Below are 25,083 nucleotides of genomic sequence, written 5' to 3' on the forward strand. Positions count from 1 at the left end.
AAACATTTGTTGACAGACATAGGGAAACATTATTTTGATTTGGTGTTAAACTGTTTATATTGGCCTTTTTCACTCATTCCTATTACCTATGTTTTGCTAGTCAGCAAGTTAGTCAGCATTGCATTGTTGCTGCTGCATAAAGGAAGTTGACAAAGTCCATATGAAATGATATTGAAATCCGTGTTTGCTTTTATCATGTACATAGATATTTTTAGACAGGTCAAATCCTGTATATAGAAACATACAGGTATATTTGTACATATCATTAATGTTTTACATTGTTGTGTATTTAGAGCAATAGGTATGTGTTAGTACTGTAGCGCTTTTGCTAAAAAAGTTCAAACAATGAAGGAGTTTAAAGTTGTTGTCCTTGGATCTGGAGGAGTGGGGAAAAGTGCTCTTACAGTTCAGTTTGTTACAGGAACATTTGCCGAAAAATATGATCCAACGATAGAAGATTTTTATAGGTATGGGATACCATATTATTTGGAATCCACAGTTTGGGAGCATATAGTATAAATGTAATAAGGCATAGATTAGTAGAATACAATACTTATTTGAAATTCTGTATTTATTATTTTAACTTCCTTTTTTTAAGTTAAAGGGGCATACCAACAAAAAAATTAAAATTGGTGTATTGATAGATATGCTCAAATGTGATCTAAAGCTACCATCAAAGTTTTTAAAATACAAAATGCTTCTTCTTCAAAACTATATAAAAAAATGTAAAACATAGTCTTTATTATGTTTTAATTTTCGATTGAACGTAGCTACATAATATGCTGACTCAGCATTTTTTATTAGTTAGTTTTTAGCACTTTTATATTAAAATGTTTATTATGTCTCACTAGTACTTACTGTACTATTTTTTCATAAAAAAAGTTAGTTTTTCGTGTTTAACACTAGGTATGAAAATATGCTGAGTCAGCATAATCTGGTATGTACCTATGTTCAATCTAAAAATTAAAACATAATAAAGTCTATGTTGTACAATTTTTTTATATATTTTTGAAGAAGAAGCAATATTTTTACCAAATCAGAATTAAAATTTTTCTTTAGTATTTTAGAAACTAGAAACGATCAAAGTTGAGTGAATTTTTTTCTTATGGGAAATCCCATGCGAAACAGTCGAATTTGTTTTACTCTAGCGGGTTTTTTTCACTCGATTTCCGTATTGTTTTGGCAAACTTTGATGTTACCTTTAGGTTACATTTGAGCATATCTATCCATATACAAATTTTCATTTTTCGTTGGTATGCCCCTTTAAACTATGTAACTAATCTTTCATTGAACTGTTTAACATGAATTGTGTATTAGCTTTCCCACTCCTAGCCCTAAGCAATGTAGATTTGCTATTTTAAATGTTTTTTTTATAGAAAAGAAATTGAAGTGGATAATTCACCTTCTATACTTGAAATCTTGGATACAGCTGGCACAGAGCAATTTGCCTCAATGCGCGATTTGTACATAAAGAATGGGCAGGGTTTTATTTTGGTCTATTCCTTAGTAAATGCTCAATCTTTTCATGACATACGACCAATGAGAGAGCAAATTTGTCGACTGAAAGGAACGGATAGGGTTCCAATAGTCTTAGTTGGAAATAAGGTACATAAGAGTGTTTTCATTCTTTATTGTGTTGTTTAATGTTTAACATGACAAACATTACATCATTATGTATTATCCAACTGACCATTTTTTGCCAGGTTGATCTAGAATCTGAACGCGAAGTACGAACTGCAGATGGTGCAACGCTTGCCAATGAATGGGGATGTCCTTTCCTTGAAACTTCTGCAAAGAGCAAACGTAATGTGGATGAACTGTTTGCTGAAATTGTTCGTGAAACAAACTTTATGTCGCAGCCACCAAAAAGTGGAGATTGTTGCATTATATTATAGCAGGCTGACAAAAGCCTACTGAAGAAAACTTGTGAAGTACAAGCATCAGTAAGTAAAGTGTTTTTAATCTAAAATGATTTTAACTGCAATACTTAGATAAACAATATAAATAAAAAAAATTGTGCCAAAAAATTATATATATCTGCCTATTATGTTGTATTTTGTACAACTGTTAAAAGAAATTATATAAATATATATTTTTGCCTGTTCGCAATAGATTAATTTAATCAAATGCCACTTTTGTATTTAATGCTGAAGTGTTCTGTGTGCGTGTGCTCATTTTTAAATATCTGTAATATTGTGCCTGTGGCGTTTCAATACAAATCTAGTGGATTGAATTTCAGAAATTAGTAGTTCTTAGGTATCCATATTAAATGCATAATCTAAACACTGGTAATCAATACACAGCATTATTGTATTATCCGCCATGTTGTCATAACAGTTTTATTTTCTAGAATGCAGCAGTTCCTAATGTTTCTTAGTAGTTTTATTATTTTGAATTCATTACCTGGAATATAAGTATGCATAGGTTATATACTGTATATATTAAATAATAAAATATTTTTTAATTTTTAATTTGTTTAGGTTGACCCACATTCAATTGTTCAGTTTCAAGCAGTATTGGAATGCTGTAATACAACTTTTGCAAGAGATACATTTTTGGTTTGGTAATACAATAGTATACAGTGCTTTGTAATAGTACACTGCTTTGATATAAATAATATCTGTCTGAAATGGAAACTTGATCCAGCTTTATAGACTTTCTGTCTTTCTGCACTCTATATCAGTTATGATTTTTGTACCCTTTTTAGAAAGCATAAAACTTTATAGTTTATTTTTGGTGCAGCACATGTATGTATTGCAAACTAAATTTATTTGTCAATTTAAAAATGCTTATTATCACATTGTAATTGTTAACCTGAGTAGGAGCCTCAATTTAAGAGCTGTACTGATTGTAAGTTTCATTTAAGGCATTTGCTTTATGTATTAGAAAACTGATTCAGTTAAACATTTGGTTTTAAAGTATTATTTAGTATAACTGCTACATTGCAAGTCATCCAAATTTGTTATCACCCTATCTGATAACTTTAATTTATTTGTTTATTCTTTGCGTTGGTTATTTTTGTTTCTTAATTTAAAGATGTTTACATTTTTGCCATTTAATTCCATTAAACTAAAGATTATTATTATTTACATTTCAATGTGCTGTGTGTATAACACCCATTATAAAAAGTCTTTTTCCCACTAACCATACATACAAAAGGGTTCAGTTTTGATTACTTACATTGGTTTACATCATCGATGTTACACATTCTAAAAGGAATCGCTCTGGACACTGTTCACAATATTAAAGATATTTTTAACAGTGAAATTTAAAAATTTGTGACCCGATTCCCTATAACATGTTAAATATTTCTTCCCGATTGTTATTTTTAACAGCAGCATTTCCCAAACTATTAACATTAACCTGGAACCATGAGATTTTTATCAGCAATTCCTGAATAATATACATATATAAGGTTCTTACACCATGCCCCCTTTTTAACAAGCTCTTGGTCCGAATTTTGTCTGTCTTATTTCCTACACAAGGGGCCCAGCTAAAAGAAACTAAACAAACAATAATTAACTGATAGTGGTAAGTTTGAAACTGTTTTAAGTTCACACAACTTGTGCCTCCTGCAATGTGAAAAACTTTTTCTGTTTTTGTTGGTTGTTTTTATGAGTGTACTTTAATCACATTACATCGTTTTAAATAAATTTAACGTTAGATTGTATTGGTTATACCGGCCATTTCTAGGTATAGCTTTGGTTTAAAAAAGTAATGTCACGGGTACAGAAAAACATTTATTGTTAAGAACTCAAAATAGGTTTTTTACAAAGTTCTGCATCAAAAATCAGTGCTTTGATTTAGTGCCATAGTTAAAGGGCGCTCTGTATTACGAGGTTTCCACACTGGAGAATCGGTTACGCTTGTTGAAGAAAACCTTGATTGGATAGTACTTTTGCTGAAACCTGCAAAGTTAATAATAAGAACAGGAAATATAAGCACGTGATAATATACTTGCTTGATACTAGTTTGTCGTTAAGCGCCAATTCTGGAAGTGCTGCTGAGGGCTTATTCAGCAGTGGTTCACATTTTGTAGAATTTCGATTCGGTGGCTTAATTGCTTCAGGCGAAAATGAGTCATTCCGCTTCTTTACATGTTCGCGATGTTCTTTAGTCGAACGCTTAGTTGTAAAATAATGTAATTAGTAATTAAAACGTTCAATATATGAGAATCTTTCATTCAGAATTTAACAACTTTACCCTTACATTCGTGTTTTCTAACGATTGAATATAACTTTTATGGCGAGAAACTTCTCTATTGTTCCACAGAATAAAGTTTATGACGTAGGCCATGCTCAATCCCATCCATGTAAATAGAACCACAATAAGTGCTATATCGACCGTTGTTTTCCGTGTTAAACATAAGTTAACAACCTGTTCGCGTGGCTTGGAAATGTGCTCCGTCATCAATCTAAATGAAATATTAGAACATGACTATTCATTCGTAGGGTCTTACCAATACAGGGATTAAATAATTGTAGTTAAAGTAATTTATTTTGGTAACAAAAGCTTACTTGTTCAACGGCACTTCACGCAAACTGGTGGGTGTCCAGCAGTAACCGACAGCAAAATCATATTGACTCATTGCCTTAAATCTATAACAATTGTTGGCGTTAGTACATTATAGGTATAGGTAATATACGCTTGCCATTGCTTACTTGATGCAATAGTCCTGATCGCCATACGCACATGTATAATTGAGCATGAATTCCTGAAGGTAGCAAGTACAGTGCCATGGGTTACCATGAATCAACATTGTAAGAGTTTTTCTCGTGTCGTTTAAATTTTCTCGATCCGTCTTTACCAAGTCGTAACAGGGGGTCAAGGGAAGAATATGGTTGCGTATCCAGTTACAAAATGTTGTTTCTGGTAAAGTTTCGATTTGGTTTCCACTAAGATCCAAATATTCCAAGCGTTTTAGGCCAATGAACGTGTCGCTTGCGATGCTAAGTGTAAAAATACAAATGGATTATCTGTTGACTTACGATGTACATAGTTGAGTGGGGAAAGACAGGACATTCCTTTTTTTCCCGTCTCACTTGGTATAGTAAACAAAGAATATTTAAAAAATTATATAACCATAAGCAGCACGATTTGTTTGTTTCTTTTTGTAAATACGGAATTTGGGTGCTAACAATATGAATGTAACTTGCCATCCTTGAGTGGCCGAAAAATGACAGTCGTTATAACACGGGTTCTCATACTCCTCGTGCCAGCTTACGAGTTACCATGTATATATGTTATAGTGTGGGGGAAGATAGGACACTGTCAGAAGAGACTTTTTTAACTTTCTTTTTATTGCCTCCCATAATGATAATCAGAAAAATAATGTTACAGAAATATTTGACAGTATTATCACGACTTTATAAAGCGCGTGCAAAGCCGATTAACTGCTTTTAAATTTAGTGGGGTGGGGGAAGATGGGACACCTTTAACACATTATATCCAAACAACCTGATCGTGTTTCAAACAATTAACAACGGTCTGTGAAAGTCGTAGAGATACGGTTTCATAATTCATTGAATGTTCTTTGTTTACTACCAAATGAAAAGAGAAAACTAAACGAAAAGGTGTCCCATCTTCCCCCATCCTACTATATTAAAAAACAGTATTTTTAAACAGGTAAAAAATGCGAAATAGTAAGGTGCTAGGTTTGAACGCTCCCTAAATGATAGTAGAGCCGATGAAATTTTGTATATAGTTTGCGAGTATGAACGATTAAACTAGTTTCATACCTTTAATTATAAAAAAAAACTTAAATACTTTGTAAAGTTTTATTGTGTCTTATAAAATTAGTTTTAGTTTTGTGAAAACAACTGAGATATAAACATACGGAAAATAGGTAGGATTAAATATGGCTTTAATTTGAATAAAAAAAAAACAACAAAACATATCTTTTTAATGTTATATATACAGTACGGGACACCTTTTACCTCTGTTTTCTCGCCCCGTTTAATAGTAAACAAAGAACATTTAAGAAGTTATAAAACTATACGCCCATGACTCCCACTGACCGTTAGTAATTGTTTAAAACACGATCAGGATATTTGGATATTATGTGATAAAGATGTCCCATCTTACCCCAACCTACTATATACAGTTCTAATGCAAAGAATCTAGCACAGTCGGTTAAATTTGTTAGCTTAACCACAAGTTGCAGAATACTGTTAATATATTTTAACTTGGTGTCCCATCTTCCCACAGTGTAGTTTTGTAGTTTTTTGCTAAACTTTGAAAGGTTTATTTTTAATTCCACAATTTATACCTTGGGATCATTTAAATATAACATACTGATATAATAAAAAAGATCATATATGATGAATATATTCGAAATTCACTCATTTGCACTCAGAAATAATTTGTACGAGGTGGCTTGTGCAAAAACAGTGTAGTAATACCTAATTTGTGGCAAAAGTATAAACTGTATTACTAGTTATTATATTTTTTTATTATAACAAGTTCATATACATTTGTAAAATACAATTTTATCAAGTTCAAACAATGCCAATTGTCAATGTATACGTAACATGTTAAAAACTGTAGCAGTAGGGCAAGAAAAAGAATGTTCAAACTTGACTTTCAAATCGTACAGTATCATTTTGTATTAATAATATATATACACATATATTGATCAAAATTAACAATGTTTTAAACTGTCCCGTCTTATCTTGTGTGTTTTTAAATTTGTAACACTTTACCCATAGTGCGACCGCTAAATAACTCCTCGTGTGTTTTATTACATTTTTTGAATTGTTGTCAAATAATAAAGGAACTATAGTACTAATTCAAGATATCACCCAAAGACCGTTATCTATCTTGATTTTAAAAATATTTGGCAATATGTGCTTAAGTGTCCCATCTTTCCCCACTGTACTATATATATACCTCTTTATTCTATTGTTTGCCAAAACGAGGGAAGTGAGGATACTGTGCTTTGCAAACGAAGATCGGTTAAGATCTGTTAACTCGTTTTCTGCCAGGTAAAGCATTGCGGTTGATTCCGAAAGGTCTGTGGGAATTTGTCGGAGTTTTTGTCTAAAAAAAAAATACTTATGCAGCGTTTCCTTTGTAAATTAAAAGTATGTTTTGTAAAAAACATGACTGAATTAGAACTTTGTGAAAAAAAACGATAAGAACGTATATATATATTTCATTAAATATTATAATTTATTTAGATTATACCTCTGGCAAGAAGCTGTCATGAAGAAACCTTCTCCGAAACTTTTACCTTTCAAGGAGGTGGGTAACACGTGAAGTAGTTCGGAGTCCAATATGAAACATTTACAAACTGTTGGACAGTCAGATGTATTACTCAAAACTGTGAAATTCACTTCGAACGCTTCAAGAACAGTAGAACTCCATACAAATGCAAGAAATACACGAATTATAAACATTTTTTTAAGTTTACTGCAACTTACATGTGTCAAAGTGACATTTTCAATCTAAATCTACAACTTAAAAATATAATTCGAATTACGTGTTTTTGCGAATGTGGAATCGGCCAGTAGTTTCCACTGCAATAAGTTCAACACTATGTTTGTGCCTGCGCCAGGCCATGGTCTACTGAATACATTGTATTGAGTAGGACATGGCCAGGCATATACTATATCGCACGAACGTCATACCAAATTAACCGAGAACGTTGCTGAAGTTAATCTCATGGGACAATATTCTCCTTGGTTAATTCACACTGTCTTGTTTGTTCTGAAGCAATCACACCGAGTTTTCATCGCTAAAATTGCCTTAAGCTGGTTTAAGATGGTTTTAGCGCTCACAACTTATATAAGCATAAAGTTCTCAACCATACTGCTGTGACTGTGTGACATAATTAAGTAAGTCAAAATCACAACGTTTTTTCACAAAAATAGTCCAACCATTAAAACAAAGTCTGTATTTGTTAAAGAGCATGTATATTTTATTGATTCGATATAGACCGTTTTCTGAGCTGAATATATACATTTTATTTGTATGCCCGCGGCATTACTATTTTATAGAACGCGTGACGGAGGCTTGCTAGCACTAGAAGAAACCATTTATACCGCACAACAGCTGTGAATGTTATATAGTAGGGTAGAAGAAGATGGAACAACTTTTCATTCTATTTTCTCGTCCCCTTTGGTAATAAAAACAAAGAATTATAAAGCCGCAACGACTTCCACAAACCATAGTTACTTGTTTAAAACTAAAAAGGTGTCCCATATTACTTCACATAACTACTATCTATATACTACACAATTAGCTTGCGTTAAAGTTAATAATCCATATTTCATGCATTCATGTTCTATAAAAAAAAGAAATAAAAATCTTAATCGTCTGCCACAAGTGGATTTCTAACGAATATTTTTTTTGATTTAAGTTGATCACTGAATAAGAAATACTTTATGACACAGCAACTAGAACTTCTATCGGCTTTTCGAGAGTGAAACCTATATGTATGTGAAACTTTAAAACTTTAAACAAACATCGATAAAAACATATTCGAAGCCACATTTCGAAGCCAAGAAGGCAATCCTTTCGAAGGCATCTCTGAAAGCTGATTGTTGGTTCGTTATCGGCTTCCATGTCAGCTATGAGGTGTGCTATGAATTATTGATTTTAAAACATTTTTGCTTCGTAGTTTCCTTTTCTGTTCCTAAGGTATCTTGGTATCGCGGATTATTTACGAACAATAGCCGTAACACTGTAGACAATTAGTATGACTTGTATATAGTAGGGTGGGGGAAGATGGGACACCTTTAATACATAATATCCAAATAGCCTGATCGTGTTTTAAACAATAAACAACGGTCCGTGAAAGTCGTGAGGATACGGTTTTATAATCCATTGAATGTTCTTTGTTTACTACCAAATGGAAAGAGAAAACTAAACGAAAAGGTGTCCCATCTTCCCCCACCCTACTATATACAAATATATGTAAGAAATGTAACAGTAACCGAAAATAAACGAGTTTAAGCCAATTATCTTTAATATAGTAGGGGGGAGATAAGGACAATAACATCACAATTTGGCGTTCTACGTCTTCAGTGACTTACCCGCATTCCATTTCATTTACAAACCATTTCTGTTGATACGTATATAAGATATAATGTCACGCCATTCGTCAAAAGCTACATACAGATGTCTGTCTAAACCATGCTCTGGCTAAAATTCAGTACTCAGCTAGTCTAATAAATAAATTGAAACAAGTTGCCATATGCACGTCCAATTACTAGTCGCATGATTTAGAATGGAGGTAAGATAGGTTTATAGGCAAAATTTATTTTATATTTTTTAAATCAAAATGTTTAAAGCTATAACTGTTATGACGAACTTCAAAAATCCCACCTTTAGGAATGACGCTAAAATATATTATAACCCGTACTCCTATGCTACAGTGATTTAGGACGGCCGTTATAGGCGAGGAAATATGCCCGCCCCCCCAAACACCTTTAACTTTCAATATAGTAAATGAGCTTATTGTCATAGGGTGGGAAAGATGGGACACTTTGCCAGACGAGACTTTTTTTAATTTTTTTTTACTGACCTCCATTTAATGATAATTAGTCAAAGAATTATTGGATAGTAATTTCTATGGACTTTTTAGCAGGTTTCAGCTTTTTATTCAAGAACTACACCGACTATTCCAGTTTATTAAGCCAGTTTAATTTTTTGGTAGGTTAACGCTTCAGTTTAGCGCGTTTTTAGGAAATTGAATTATTTAATAAATTTAATTAAAAGCGTTCAAACAAACGGTTTCTTAGAAATTCATATATATTTGGAAATAGTTATTTTTGCCGATGAATTTAAGCAAAGTCATAAAACAAAAAAAAACTACAGAAAACGCTCTGGATTCTATTGACTACACTACAACAATAGTAAACGGGAACGAATCGCGAAAGAAAGACTGCAACACCTTTCTCCTTTACCGACATTGGGGATGCGCGTTCTACTCTTTTTTTGTTTCTGTGTAAAAAAGAATAGAACGCGCATCTCTAAGGTCGGTAAAGGGAAGAGCCGTTACACTTTCTTTCAACGGGTACGTTATCGCAAGGCGATCCCGTTTATTGTTGTAGCCAATGTAATCCAGGGCGTTTTATGTGGTTTTTCGGCTTATTTAAAGGTATGGGGGAAAAATACCTATTTCCTAATATATATATATATATATATATATATATATTTCAACAAACCGTTTGTTTAATTTAATAAATATAGTGGGGTGGGGGAAGATGGGACACTTTGTCAGACGAGACTCTTTTTTAATTTTCATTCATTCATTATCTCGACTTTATAAAACGCCCGTCAAAGCTGATTACTGTTTTTAAATATTAAAAAATATGTAAAATAGAAACAGCATACTTTGAACAGGTAAAAAATGTTAAACTCGGTAGGTTAACTGCAAGTTGCAGAATACTGCTAATGTAAATATATTTCAATTTAGAGTCCCATCTTCCCCCACATTGTAGTTTCGTATATTTTCTTTGCCAAACTTTAAAAGATTTGCTTTTAATTCAGTAATTTATACCTCAGGGGATATTCAACTATAAGATACTGATATAATAAAAAGATGATATTTTAAAAATATATTCGAAATTTGGTAATTTGCACTTGGTGATAATTTATAAGAAGTGGCTTGTGCCAAAAACAGATTAGTAATACCCAATTTGTAGCAAAAATAAAAACCTTATCAATAGTTATAATCAATTTTTTGTTATTACAAGTTCATATACACTTAATGGATATAATATTTACCCATTGTCGTTCAAACAATACCAATTGTTATGCAATAATATAATGTATAGGTAACATGTTATAGCAGTAAGCCGGAGTAGGGCAAGAAAAAGAATGTTTAGACTTAATTTTCAAAGCGTACAGTATTATTTCGTGTTATTTACGTATATTCCTATTTATAAATACACTTAGTAATCAAAATTAACAATGATTTCAAACTGTCCCATCTTATCCTGTGTGTTTCTAATTTGTAAAATTTCACTTGTTGTGCGGATAGTTAGATATAACTCCTCGTGTGTTTTATTATATTTTATTAAATTGGTGTCAATTAATAAAGGAATGACGGTACTAATTCGTGGTATTACCCAAAAACCGTCATCTATTTTGATTTTGAAAATATTTGGCAATATGTGCTTAAGTGTCCTATCTTCCCCCATTGTACTATAATTTAATTTCCTAAACAAGCGCTAAACCATAGATACCTAAACATATGTTTAGGTATCTATGGCTAAACTGCAAGCGTTAACCTAGCAAATACTAAACTAGCCTAATAAACTTAAATAGTTGGTGTAGTTATAATAAAAAAAATCTTCGTAAAACCATTGTGCGCCTATTTTTCACAATGGAAACCAAGCGAAATGGGAACGGACTTAGCGGTCACGTGACTTGAAAATTCAGTGCATCATGCAAAGCACAGAAATAAAAAGAGAGTAGAATGCGCATCTCCAATGTCGAGAAAGCAGACAGCATGATACACTCTCTCTCTTTCACGGGTCGTTCCCGTTTACCATTGTAGTCAATGGAATCGAGGGCGTTTTAGGTAGTTTTTATTCGTTTTTTGACTTAATTTAAAGTTATATGGTAAAACAACCATTTTCTAGTATATATATATATATATTCGAGTATATACATATATATATATATATATGTATATACTCGAATATATATATATATATATATATATATATATATATATATATATATAATATTCCTAATAAACCGTTTGTTTGAAGTTTTCAATTAAATTTCTAAAACAAGTGGTAAACTGTAAGCGTTAACCTACCAAATAACTAAACTGGCCTAATAAACTTGAGTAGTTGGTGTAGTTTTTGAAATAAACAGCTAAAACCTCCTAAAACTACTTTTTTTTTTAATAGAGAACACAATGTGGACTTCCAGCGGAAAAAGTAAGCAAATCAACAGGTTAAATAGATAGGTTACGATTTACAGTAATAGTTTAACGGGGAGGTATCAGCAGACCTGACCATTTACATATATACATATAATATTACATACATATAAATAGGGAACACAATGTGGACTTACAGCGGGAAAAAGTAAGCAAATCAACAGGTTAAATAGATAGGTTACGATATACAGTAATAGTTTAACAGGAATGTATCAAAAATTAACAGTTGCAACGGGTTCTACAGCAGACCCGACCATTTTAAATTATGTTTCGCGAGTGAGTTGTTATTAATAGCAATAATACGTTCGGATTGTTTAACAGAGGCAATCAGGGCGATAAAAGAAAGTGTAGAGGGAATTTGTTTTTGCACTCTACTGCGATAGATTACAAATCTCGCGAGAAGGAGTAAACAGTTTAAAAGTAGGTCATTGCGTACACCAAATAAAAAATTGTCTACATTTAAAGACAAGGGTTGTCTCAAGTTTGCTATTATCCATGCAGCTTTCAACATTAAACCAAAACTCTTTGGTGTGCGTGCAGTGGTAAAATAAATGAATAAGAGTTTCACTGGCGTTGTTACAAAATGTGCATAAATCTGAATCTGTTATTTTAAACCGGTACAAATCAACATTAGTTACGATCGCGCGAAGATTAAATTTAATCTGAAATGACCGCAGGCGCGTTTCGATCGTTGAAATTAGTGTGTTTTGGTAGATTGCGGGCCATGTTGTATCGTCTATATGGAGGTTCGCGTCACGTTGCCAAAGCTCTTGAGAATTGATTGGTTTTGAAAATGTGCGTTTTAAAAAGTCAATGTAACATTCCTTTGTAGTATTTTTGTTGTCGAACCATTTACTTGTCGCTGTTTCTTGGATCTGCGGTGCATTCGATACTTGCTGAGACCATTGATTTGGGATTGAAGTGACCTCCTAAAACTACTATGCGCCTATCTTTTACAATGGAGACCAAGCGAAATGGGGACGGAGTTGACGGTCACGTGAATAGAAAAAAGAATATATCACGGTTTTGGAAAGTTTCGCGTTCTACTCTTTTTTATTTCTCTGATGCTAAGAGAATAAAACCAGTATAAAGTATACCAAGTTCAACACGACAGTGCTGTAAAGAAACTAAAGTCGGGGACATTTCTACATGAGAAGCACATAATGCGTGGTTTTAATCTATTTGGCACCATGTATAGATAAAACGTATATGTATTATCCATGCATTTTGGCATTCTACTCTTTTTTATTTCTGTGGACAAAGGTCATAATACAGAAACAGGTCGTAAATGACCGTCGCATTTGGTCTACTTTATACTAGAAACACCTTGCTGATTTGTGACTTATTGCGTATACTAATTTGCAATATTTAGTGCATGCATTAATGGCTTGATAGGCCAAGAGCCATTAATATTGTGAGGTTGATAATAAAAAGCCTTTCCTATGGAAAATATTCTTAATGCAATTTTCGTGGTGATGCATTTACACCAAGATTACCAATCAAGTGGTGCCGTTTCACTTCAACGTTTATTGGTTTCTTTTTTGTGTTTGGTTGGGCAGTATCTGACAAAGAATAATTTCCAATCAAAATATGCTACAAGAAAAAAATCAAACACAGATTGGATTTATGGTTGTTTTGTGGTTCCCATTATATTGAGCAAAAGTACTTTAAATACAAACCCAGATGTTCTCCAATTATCCACTTCATTGGGACTGCTTACAATTTTAATACATACTTTAATTTCATGCGTTTCCTTTAAGTTAAAATGTTTAATTTGTTCACTCATTATGTTTGATCAAATTGTTAGATCTGACTCCCTGACTTTGATTACTTCATATACAGATGTGTATATAATATATGCATATCTAGTCATTATTTTACACCTGGAGGCTGGAACGAGTCTTTCTACTGGTGAAATTAGTGTTTTAAGTCAATTAATTACTTATATGTTTAACTTTGATATGTATAACAGAAACAATACAACACAGGCCACATTTAATTACATCAGTTTTTCCTCTTGCATTTCAAGTGTAATGATAACATTACTCCTACCCTTCATTGGCTTATGTTATATTACTGGATGCAGATATAGAAACGTCATGTTTTATTCCCATTTAATTGGTGTAGTTACATTTATCAATTATAATCATGCCAGAATTTTTTCTTTATTTTATTTTGTACTGAATTTCTTTATTTTTGATCTGTTAAGGTTGCAGTTATTAGTTTATTGGCTTTTTATATGTTTTCTTTGTGTAATATATACAGTCTTTCATTCCAAAAGTAACAATCGAATATCCACTGCAGGAAGAAAATTCTATCATGCTTTTATATTATTAGTGTTTATACCAGGACTGGTGTATGATGTTTTGTTGTTATATGTCGGTTCAGCTATTGGAGTATGTGTATTCATTTTACTATGTGTAATGGATGCCTATAGATTAGAACCATTTGGTAAACGATTACATTTCATGTTAATTCCATTTAAGGGGCAACAAGATACAGGAAAGTTTACTCTTACTCCAGTGTTTTTGTTTGTGGGTTTATCCATGCCTATTTGGCTAAGTCTGTCAAGTGGAAATGACAGAACTATAGCATCACTGCAATGTTATAGTGGTGTTTTATCAGTAGGAATTGGTGATGCATTTGCCTCCATTGCTGGTTCAAAATGGGGAAAAAATAAATTTCCTGGGACAAGTAAAACAGTAGAAGGTTTCTTTGCATCAGTTTGCTCTCAAGTTTTATCGCTGTACATGTTAGTTTACTTTGACTGTGTTGCCTTTAATATGTCACAGCTTTATATTACTGTTGTTATTACGTTAACATCATTAATAGAAGTTTATACTAAGGAAATTGACAACCTTATTCTACCGATTATAATGTACTCTTTGTTAATTTAATTATGGTGCTCACAGCTTTGTTGTTATTTATCCATAATATTCTACCAATGAACCAAATTTCCAATACAGTTTCAGTAAATAAATTTATGCTTTGAATATTATTTTTCACCATCAATATCCAGTTCAACTGCATATACAAGATCAGATACACAGCATTCAATCATAGCACTGTAAGCTCTATCACTGATAGGCTTGCACGGAAAATTCATTTTAGGTTGAAATTTAAAGTTTGGTCCAAAATTAACTTGAACAGTTGCAGACTTGTAGAGCGAAACACATGGATAATATGACCCAGAAAATACTTCGTTTTCCCAGGCTTTTCCTTGCGACTTCCCATTCTTAAAAAATTCAATAAAAGCTCCTTTTGAAATACGTAGTCTCTTTTCTTCTAGGTCAACTTCGTCCTATAACAAGTTGACACTGACAGTAGGTCATAATTTACCTATTCTTTCAGAATTGTTTCTTTAAAGATTTAGATTCTGTATTAGCAGCATTTGGGAATAAGATTTCAAGCCCACTGTCAAGTTTACAGGGAAAACCCACTACTAAGTGACAACAAGGTTAACTAGTGTAAGTTTAAAATTCAACACATGGTGCAGGAGTTGTATAAAGACTATTTACCTTTATTCTTTACTAATAACCCCATCATTATACATCATTAGCCTTCATGAGTTACAAATTACAATACGTATTACGTATGAATGCAATGCATGTTGATGTTACCTACTTCTCTGGTCACCAATGGTCATTTGCCCTCTTGTGTATACTTTAATTTTCATAAAAAAAATTATCTTTTTTATTGTACTAACCTTTTCTTCAAAATAAAAAAAGCTTTTGAACTTAATGAGGGCATTATCCTTGCATGTATCTGTCAGGGTGTTTGTAGATTTTGATGGGGGAAGGTGTATATAAAACCCCAATACATCTCCCTGTGCATACCCATCACTGTAATGTTTTCCTCGGCTTTGATGAAAGCTGTAAGATATGAGTAATCTTGGAGGAGCATACTAACAAAAAATTAAAACCGTGATTATGTATTTATATATAACAGAAATATAACAAACATGATAGTTTTCCACTGTAACGCATTAACCTTAAAAGGAGGTTAACGGTTCCTTTTTGATTATTTTTTGTGTGTTTAGCCTGTTTTCACTTTAGTAAGAACTAAGACTAAGAAGTATGAATAAAACAAAAGAATTTAGTTACCGAGTTCCTTTCCGACTTCGCCAAGAATAACTGAACTTGTCATAACCCAATGGAGCTTGTAAGTTCCCTAGTTTTTGTGACCAACCTATTCTTGCAGCAGAACCTTCTGGCATATCCATGACAGTTGCTTCATAATACCAACCACCCACTTTTACACAATAGGACGCTCTAATCATCGAATAACCTTTTTCACCAGTAACGGAAAGACGATCATCTGACACCTTTAGTTGAGGTGCTCTGTCATAGCAAAGATATATAAATATACAAAAGTATTAAAATTTAGTTGAATCATTACCTGTCATGAAGCGAAAGTAAAACATTTTTGTGCAACCACTGTCTGTATAGTTTTCCAGGAATGGGTTTTCCTGGGCAATCTGGATCTGGATCGTTGTCAAGTATGTGTGGATCTGGCTCAGCTAAAATATATCTATACCCATCTTTATTGAATGGGTGTTCCAATGGAAAGCCGTGTACAGGTAATCGCTATAAAAAATACAAAAAACAAGAGTTGTATTAAACTAAACTTTCATTTTTTCTATTTAAATTTTTAAGATTTTTTAAAAACTACCTATTTAAAATTTAAACCACATCTGAGGCCAGTTGCCACCATGAAGGCGCTGGCTATAAACTGGACGTTGGGGCCCGCTGAAAATTAATCAGGAAAGTTGTACCAAAAATGTCAATCAAAAAGTAAAATGGGGTGTTTTAGACAAAAAAGTAGCATAACATATATTTAGGCCTATATAATATTTGATTAAAAAAGTTTTTGCGCGGGCCTTTTATATCTGTTCTTGAGGTATGAAAAATACATTTTGCCGGGATTAAAAGTTTGTTCACTGATGCAATAGGTTGATGACCTCATCCCTCTTGTTCCATTTGGACTTTATGTTGTATTAAATGAAAACTAGCTTTGGTTTTACTTATTTGTGGGGGCACTTGATACTAGGATTGTCGTTCATTTGGCACTTTTAAAAAAAGTTTGGGAACACTGCTGAAAACAATCTCCGTGTTAATCAATTTCTATTATAACTCAAATAATCGAGGTGTGAATCTGCACTATGTCGTAACAACTCTTGGATTCACTGCATTATATTAAAAATGTTTTTCTCAGCCAAGCAGAATATTTGTTACGAAATATTAGGGATACACAAAAAATGTTAAATATTTGCTAATTCTAACCTTGCCCAATGACATATATGGCGGTTCTAGCAAAGCACAGGTGCGTTGCACATCCCCCAGAAATTTATGCAATATAATATATAGACATAGGAAACTTTTCAAGGTTAAATTTTACGCGATTATTGTGACAAAATTAACATCAATGCAGCCAAATCTTATAAAAAATAGCACAAGCAGGCAGTTTTTACCTGGTTATAAGGAACTTCTAATTTACTTTTTTTATTTGCACTTCCTCCTGAATTATCTTGTGGTTTTCTTTTTTTCCGTGTTCCTCGACCTTTTCCAAGCGTCGATAAACTAGAACTGTTATGTGGTGCAGGCGGGGGAGCGTTGTTATAAGGGGAATTCATGGAACTGTAATTTACTAACTGTGAAAATTGTTAATGTAGGATATGTTAAATTTTACTTGAAGTTAAAGGAGCATACCTATGAAAAATAAAAATTAGTAATAATAGTGTATGGATATACATGCTCTAACGGAATGTGAAGACTCGACCAAACTTTTAAAAAACAACTTCTAAAAAGTCGCGAGAAAAAACCCACTTAAATAAAATAGCACATGCAGGGATGAGAATCTTATTCGCGGATTTCCGACTTTTTTTCGTCATAAAGGTCATTTTTGTGAATCGTCTAGATCCGCTTAGGGGGGGGGGGTGGGGGAGGGTACTCATAAACGACTATGCAGTTGACGACTGGATAACGTATATCAATAACTATCTTATTTACAAGCGCGTGTCCGAGATCGTTGATTGGATCTTCGTAATAAGACAGAGAGCAACGATGTGGCTCTGATCGTGCCCTGCAACGGCGATTAGGTCATCAGTCTCGATTGTTAATACTGTTAGACTAAGTGGACTTGTTTTGCAACATAATATTGGCGTAATAAACAACCTAAGTGTTTTCCATAGCCAAGCAGACAGTTTGTTACGAAATTGCAGGCACTTACACGTGGATTCATTGCATCACAATAGCAATTTACACTTGATTATTTGCGTCATAATAGCAATTCACACGTTAAATATCTAGCCTGGAGGTGCTTTAAAACAGATTTGAATACGAATTAGACAGCATTATTTGACGTTGGCGTTTATGTGTGTAGTCCAACAAGGCCTACTAGAGATATGGCCTGATAATTCACATTTTACGTTTGAAATTAGAAGCCCTATTATACGTCACAAACACCATTATTTTCCATTGTTACGTCATGTATTTTGCTTAAAAAGGTAGCAGTAATGCAAAAAACGCATTAAAAAACTGCGGATTTAGCAAAGAGGTTATTTGTTTACAGAAGTATAGCTGCGAGCAGCGTTAGAAGCGATCAAACAGCAAAATAATATTATGAATTAAAATATGTAAACATTATAAGGGCGTGAACAAAGTTTACAGCACCAAAAGCGGGATGCATAGCGCTAACTTGTTCATAAACGTAAACTCATTCGTATACCTAATTCAACTCGTTCGTAACAATCTAACGTATTAAACTAGGTCAAAGCGTCTGATCCACGTCCACCGCATGTTATGATTATCAAGCGCGTGTAACGTCGAGCTTTATTTAGGTCACTTACGAGTCTTTTTGAGCGTCAACATGATACACAAATAAACTGCATTAGCTGATAAATATAATGTTTGTTTATTGGAGGGGAGGTACAATTTTTTTGAAAACAGTTACTAATTAATTAATTACAAGTTCACTAATTAATAATAATTAAGCCTGTAGATTGATTTTTATTACCTGTATCAGATTTTTCGGTTTTAATCAGTCAAGTTTTTTATGTGCATTAAAAAACGGTTTGGAAAAAGCAATATCGGTCAGGCTCTAATATAAACTATTTACAGAACATTCTGACAGTACCAAAACTAAATATACATGTTAATTTCTGACCTGATTTATATGGACATAATTAATTTGATTCATTATGCTTTTTCAAATAATAAAACTAACACACCCCTACTTGTTTTGAGTTTTATTTGTTTTACCATTAATATTTATTTAATATTTCAATGTGAAATTAAGGATTTTTAGCCTTTGCAGGGGTTAAAAACCTGCTGGTTTGAAGCCCTGACCCCCGCCAGGGCTTTGCCCCTGGACCCCTTAAAAATGAAACAAAGAGAGTATACGACCGCACACAAACCGTAACCCTACAGACTCGACGACAGTAAGCAAAACCAAAGAGCGTATATAACCGACCTAATGTGGGAAAGATGTTTTTACTAGTGTTTTAAGTATTTAGAAAGGTATTTTTATTATTCAATTAATTTGTTTTACACTTATTATTATTAACACTTTGTAGTGTCTTTTTGTGCGTTTTTCCGTATTTTTTAATTTAAATAATTGCCGACACGTGACACCTAACAGAAAAAGTGTTCCGTTTTTTTCGTATAGTCCCATACTCCCATGTTATGCTAACTCGCCACTTTTTCTAACTTAAATTTCTAAACAAAATACTTTTCTTTCCAAAAAAGAGTATAGCTTGTATACTGGGCAAAATAAACTTTTTAGTATAAAAAAAGTGTTGAAACGTGACTGATAGAAGTAAAAGTGAAACTTAAAAATGTCAAAACCCAGTGACACTTTTTTCATGAAAATATGCTGCATTGTCGCAGTCCAACGGCTGAATTTGGCGTTTCAATTGACACATTTTTTAAAAAGCTGCCTCGTTGTTTGAAACTTTGGTCGTAACTTTAAATCACATTCAGGCATTTCTATAAATACAAAACAAATGTTTTCGGTATGCTTTTCTAACTTTTACCACGATAGTGGCAGTGTGGCACGACTAAAAAAACAGTGAGATCCAGGAATATAATTTTTATCTGAATGCATTAGTCTATATATCAGACAGGTCAAATTTAGTCATTAACTGTAGAACACATTCTCTTGCCTTGCGGGTGTGGTGAACTCACGCACCACCTCTCACCAAGGTGATCCTAGAATACAGATATTCTAGCGGCCATTTTCGATACCTTTTACTGGTACCACTCATAGATATCATATATATAACTAGATTGCGCATCTTGTGTTTTCAACCAATGTGAAATTGAAGTCAATTGAAGCGCGCCATTTTGAATCGTATGTGACCCACTTGTCTATTATCGCATATTGGTAATGTGTTATCTGGGTTAATTTTAGGCAGAAAAAACTCATTTAATCTAAACAAAAAGTTAACCTGTGGCAGATATTCTTTTATCGAGTCTGTGTTTATATACTTTTAAGCTTTTGCGTTTTTAAAAGCGACGTTTGACCCGACTTTTACTGACGATTTACGTAAGAAACTTTAACTCTTAACACAGTTTAGCAAGGTGTTGCCATATTCAGGCAGTCTTCCACTTAGTTATTTAAAATTTACTTGTTGGTGATTCATTCTAGTTCAGAATAATATTTATTAAAGGTTAAAAACTAATTTAATCCGAACAAAAAGGTTTACATATGATCTAAAATGCCCTGAAAAGTTTAAATTATTTGTACTAGTATCATCCAGACAGCCAATATTTATATTAATATTACACTTTATAGTAAAGGGAAAGTAGACACTACCGAAGAGTCCTCCAATACGTTACAGATTAGGCTGGTGGGAAATGCTAGAGGTTGGAAGTTATGGGTTAATAGTTAGCGGATAACGTAAGGATTCTTCACTAGCAGCGGAAAAATATTTGCAATGTTTGTATTTCACTAGATTTCATATAACGGTCATTGGTGAAGGTTTTTAATTTATTCAGCCTCTCGGTTATTTGAGATTACGTGAGAATTTTTATCAATTTATTTTTATAGTTGTATCAGTCAATAGTTATTAATTACGAATGGTGCTTTCATACAAATATAATATAGTGGTAGAGTAGTATATGAGAGAACAAACTACATTGTACATACAAGTTTATTTTCAGAGAAATTTTATATCAAAATTATTTCAAAAGTCAAAACGTGGAACACAATGCAGTGAATTTGGATGCAGTATAAAAGCCTGAGGAGAAGTGATAGTGAAGGTAGTGCAGATGAGACCGCAATAAAGAAACTCCATCCACGAACTTATCACTCGTAAGTCAAGATGATCATACAGAGAGTGTTTGCAACTGAAATCAAGAAAATCATATTTTATTGTTATTTAAACATACAAGAGAAAAGAGTTATACAGTAAAATAAACAGATGAAAACAGTAGCTAATTTTAAATTTGATTAGAGTAAGGTTAACATATTTCAAATATATATTTTAAAGATTTTCATGGAGCCCGGATCAAATTTCATGGAGCCCAGAGTCAAACTGGATAAAAGTGCCATACCAACCAGGTTTAAAAATTTCGAAAAAACTGAAATAGGATTTCAAAGGCTTCTTTCAACTAGCAAGGGGAAATTACCACAAGGTATGGCTTTAACTTTGCAATTCTTTCTTCATAAACCATATTTACAATAATTAATAAAATTAAATTTAAACAATAAAGATTAATTTATTCTTTCAGATCTTACAATCGTTAGCCATTGCTACATCTGTTTTGGAGGATGACAGTCTTCAGTTATTTGAAGAACTAAATGATCATATGACTGATTCTTCTGTAATGTACAACCATGTATTTCACTTCATAAAATCACTAGCATTGACATACTGGAAAATTCGGTTTCATCATCTAGGAAAGGAATTTAATCAAACTATTGCTCGACAGTTGGTACGAAAAAAGTTAAATAAATTGGTTCTGTTTAATCACCAATAATGTTTATTGCAGTATAAGACAATTTATAGTAGACTAATAGTTATTTATATTTTGTTTCCCAGAAGTATTAGGTTTAGACATTTTACAGCATGTTTTGGTCAATTTTGTTTTTTAAATTAAATTTTAAAATAAATTAAAAATCAACACAAAGATTTTGAAAATTTGTGGTCAATAGTTGCATATACAGAGAAAGCATATTTTCTTTATCCTGTTGGAACCAACAAGCTGTTTTTAAAACTATGATTGACCAGTTCACAGTAAAATTATCAGTAAAATTAACAATATATATATGATATCTATGGTACCACTAACCTAAAATTTGGACACTGCACTAACTAGACCCCAGCGGTACCGATTCTAAAATAAAAAAATTAAAATTCGAAAAAATATTAATTATGAATATTAATATTCGTCATAAAAACATATTTATAGAATTTTCTCCCGATCCAGCTTCGAATATGTTATAGCGCTAAGTGATACCTAAAATATGAAACATTATTTTCTTTAAAAAAGTGCGGGGATAGATGTTAAATATAAAAAAGTATGATCATAACTTGAATCATATAAATATTATATTTTCGATTTTTTTTGCGAAAATATAACTTACGCATACATCTATGTAGGTCACTAGCATGTTATCCCCATCGAAAAAAAAATAATTTTAACTTTTTTTTAGAACTGAATATTAATATTCGTCATAAAAACATATTTATAGAATTTTCTCCCGATCCAGCTTCGAATATGTTATAGCGCTACGTAATACCTAAAAAATGAAACATCATTTTCTTTAAAAAAAGCGGGGAAGGGATCAGAATACAAACAAGTATGGTCATAACTTGAATCATATAAATATTAAATTTTCGATTTTTTTCGCGAAAATATAACTTACGCATACATCTATGTAGGTCACTAGCATGTTATCCCCATTGAAAAAATAATTAATTTACTTTTTTTTTAAAATTTGAATATTAATATTCGTCATAAAAATATATTTATGGAATTTTCTCCCGATCCAGCTTTAAATATGTTATAGCGCCACGAAATACCTAAAAAATGAAATATAGTTTTCTTAAAAAAAGTGCGGGGATGGATGTTAAATATTGTGGAGAGTATTAATTACTCGAATTTCGTGTTTATATATTTTATTTGCACGAACGCAAAAATGGTACATATTAATCCACATAAATGTTTTTATAACAAAATTATAACAGTAAATATAAGAATATTGATATACCTAGTGAGGCTAAAAGTATCGGCGTTAAATGGTTTTGTATCAATTGCTCTGACTAATTTGTTTACTACCTATGATAACTATGTGTTTTCAGTTATATTCTACAGGAATCCGACGATGATCAACGAACAGACAAAGAGGAGATCACTAAATGTTTGGTCACTAGTCCTCACTTTTTACTCTTCTATTAATTTTGCATCGTATCAGTTTGCAGAATAGTAGAAGAGTAAAGTGTTTAGATTACAACTGCACAAAACTCCTCTCTGGTGGACCTTGCCAACAACGTTAAAACTCTATAAATGCCAAAGATGAACACATTCGCAAATTAAATAACGGAGGTGCAAAGATTATCATAAAATGGGCGAAAGCGACCTCGCACCTCTACTTCAGACGTTTCTATAACAAACAGGTTTATCTTCCTTTCCTTTAGACATTCATTATTGCCTGCGACAATTCCATCGAGCCTATTAATTAATCTTAGAGGCTTCAAGAACAAACAATCTTTTGTATTAATTGAAACAAATAAATTAAAATTCTTGATATATTTCCAGGTACGTAAGTACGGACAGGAAAACCGTAAATAACCCGAAATTCGAGTAATTAATACTCTCCACAATATTTAACATCCATCCCCGCACTTTTTTGAAGAAAACGATATTTCATTTTTTTAGGTATTTCGTGGCGCTATAACATATTCGAAGCTGGATCGGAAGAAAATTCCATAAATATATTTTTATGACGAATATTAATATTCAAATTTAAAAGAAAAATTAAATTAATTATTTTTTCGATGGGGATAACATGCTAGTGACCTACATAGATGTATGCGTAAGTTATATTTTCGCGAAAAAAATCGAAAATTTAATATTTATATGATTCAAGTTATGACCATACTTGTTTGTATTCTGAACCCTTCCCCGCTTTTTTTAGTATACAGTTATAAAAAAAAGTTGAAATTATTTTTTTTTCGATGGGGATAACATGCTAGTGACCTACATAGATGTATGCGTAAGTTATATTTTCGCAAAAAAAATCGAAAATATAATATTTATATGATTCAAGTTATGATCATACTTTTTGATATTTAACATCTATTCCCGCACTTTTTTAAAGAAAATAATGTTTCATATTTTAGGTATCACTTAGCGCTATAACATATTCGAAGCTGGATCGGGAGAAAATTCTATAAATATGTTTTTATGACGAATATTAATATTCATAATTAATATTTTTTCGAATTTTAATTTTTTAATTTTAGAATCGTGCCGCTGGGGTCTAGTTAGTACAGTGTCCAAATTTTAGGTTAGTGGTACCAGTAGAAGGTATCCAAAGTGGCCGCTAGAATATCTGTATTCTAGGATCACCTTGGTCCACCTCTCCTGTTCAACGCAAAGAGCGTAGATATCTATTTACTTTGGTCCAACCAAAGTTAGTATAGACCAAGTTAGGAAACGGCGCTCGTGTGCGCCATTACGCAGCCCACAGAGCGTGAATCGCCTATAGAAATGCATCGTCGACATGTGTTCATTTAGTTCTTGTAAGCGATACAAAGCTAGAAAACACGTATAGCGGTTGTTTTCTAATATAAATCTTGTTATATAATATTAAATCTAGGAATTAATGTGGAGTAAATTAATATTTTGACTGGTTTTCGGCGTACAGTGTGGTTTAACAGGGTACTTTACGTTGGCGATTAAGACTAGCAGCAATCAGCTTAGTTTACATAATAGTATATGATCATACCTACGAATTTACAGAGACATTCTTTACTACATTTATAATCCAACATGAGTGGACATTTTCCGATTTCATAAAGACCCGGGAACGCAGAAAAGGTTGCTAACTAATTCAAGCAGAGGACCAAAAATAGTAACTCAGTATTGTTTTCCTCAATGTCACTTCGATATTAGGCAAATTTTACAAAGATACCTTAAGTTTCGTTGCCGGGTATACGTGTTAAGTTTGTGAGCCAA

The 25,083-nt window shown here is 32.5% G+C and overlaps 4 protein-coding genes across 6 annotated transcripts; 2 read left to right on the plus strand and 2 right to left on the minus strand.

Moving 5' to 3' along the window:
* The first annotated feature begins 267 nt into the window (after window positions 1-267).
* On the plus strand, window positions 268-3,670 carry LOC149741891 (ras-related protein Rap-2a-like). The gene is made up of 4 exons (XM_089893965.1): window positions 268-467; window positions 1,377-1,605; window positions 1,704-1,943; window positions 2,481-3,670. Exons 1-3 carry the CDS (start codon window positions 346-348, stop codon window positions 1,893-1,895), a joined length of 543 nt encoding a protein of 180 aa, XP_089750091.1. The 5' UTR covers window positions 268-345; the 3' UTR covers window positions 1,896-1,943; window positions 2,481-3,670.
* Window positions 3,671-3,727: 57 nt separating this feature from the next.
* On the minus strand, window positions 3,728-7,852 carry LOC149741892 (leucine-rich repeat-containing protein 3B-like). The gene is made up of 7 exons (XM_089893963.1): window positions 7,186-7,852; window positions 6,889-7,038; window positions 4,662-4,949; window positions 4,518-4,598; window positions 4,210-4,414; window positions 3,962-4,124; window positions 3,728-3,908 (listed from the first exon to the last, which is right to left on the minus strand). Exons 1-7 carry the CDS (start codon window positions 7,395-7,397, stop codon window positions 3,784-3,786), a joined length of 1,224 nt encoding a protein of 407 aa, XP_089750089.1. The 5' UTR covers window positions 7,398-7,852; the 3' UTR covers window positions 3,728-3,783.
* Window positions 7,853-11,731: 3,879 nt separating this feature from the next.
* LOC149741893 (uncharacterized) lies at window positions 11,732-23,652 on the plus strand. Of its 3 annotated transcripts, none has more exons than XR_016387366.1 (3): window positions 11,732-20,248; window positions 21,390-21,534; window positions 21,631-23,652. XR_016387366.1 is itself a non-coding variant. In XM_089893948.1 (3 exons), the coding sequence occupies exons 2-3, from the start codon at window positions 21,396-21,398 to the stop codon at window positions 21,672-21,674; spliced, it is 183 nt and encodes a 60-aa protein (XP_089750074.1). In that variant the 5' UTR covers window positions 20,255-21,211; window positions 21,390-21,395; the 3' UTR covers window positions 21,675-23,652. The 3 variants fall into 3 exon arrangements, 1 of the variants encoding a protein (XP_089750074.1); XR_016387367.1 differs by lacking the exon at window positions 11,732-20,248 and adding an exon at window positions 20,255-20,443; XM_089893948.1 differs by lacking the exon at window positions 11,732-20,248 and adding an exon at window positions 20,255-21,211.
* LOC149741894 (set1/Ash2 histone methyltransferase complex subunit ASH2-like) lies at window positions 14,861-17,586 on the minus strand. The gene is made up of 5 exons (XM_089893949.1): window positions 17,370-17,586; window positions 16,298-16,485; window positions 16,003-16,239; window positions 15,606-15,771; window positions 14,861-15,200 (listed from the first exon to the last, which is right to left on the minus strand). Exons 1-5 carry the CDS (start codon window positions 17,529-17,531, stop codon window positions 14,895-14,897), a joined length of 1,059 nt encoding a protein of 352 aa, XP_089750075.1. The 5' UTR covers window positions 17,532-17,586; the 3' UTR covers window positions 14,861-14,894.
* Window positions 23,653-25,083: the final 1,431 nt, after the last annotated feature.

The sequence above is a fragment of the Ciona robusta genome, chromosome 1 (genome assembly GCF_009617815.1).
Source record: "Ciona robusta chromosome 1, ASM961781v2".
Lineage (NCBI taxonomy): Eukaryota > Metazoa > Chordata > Ascidiacea > Phlebobranchia > Cionidae > Ciona > Ciona robusta.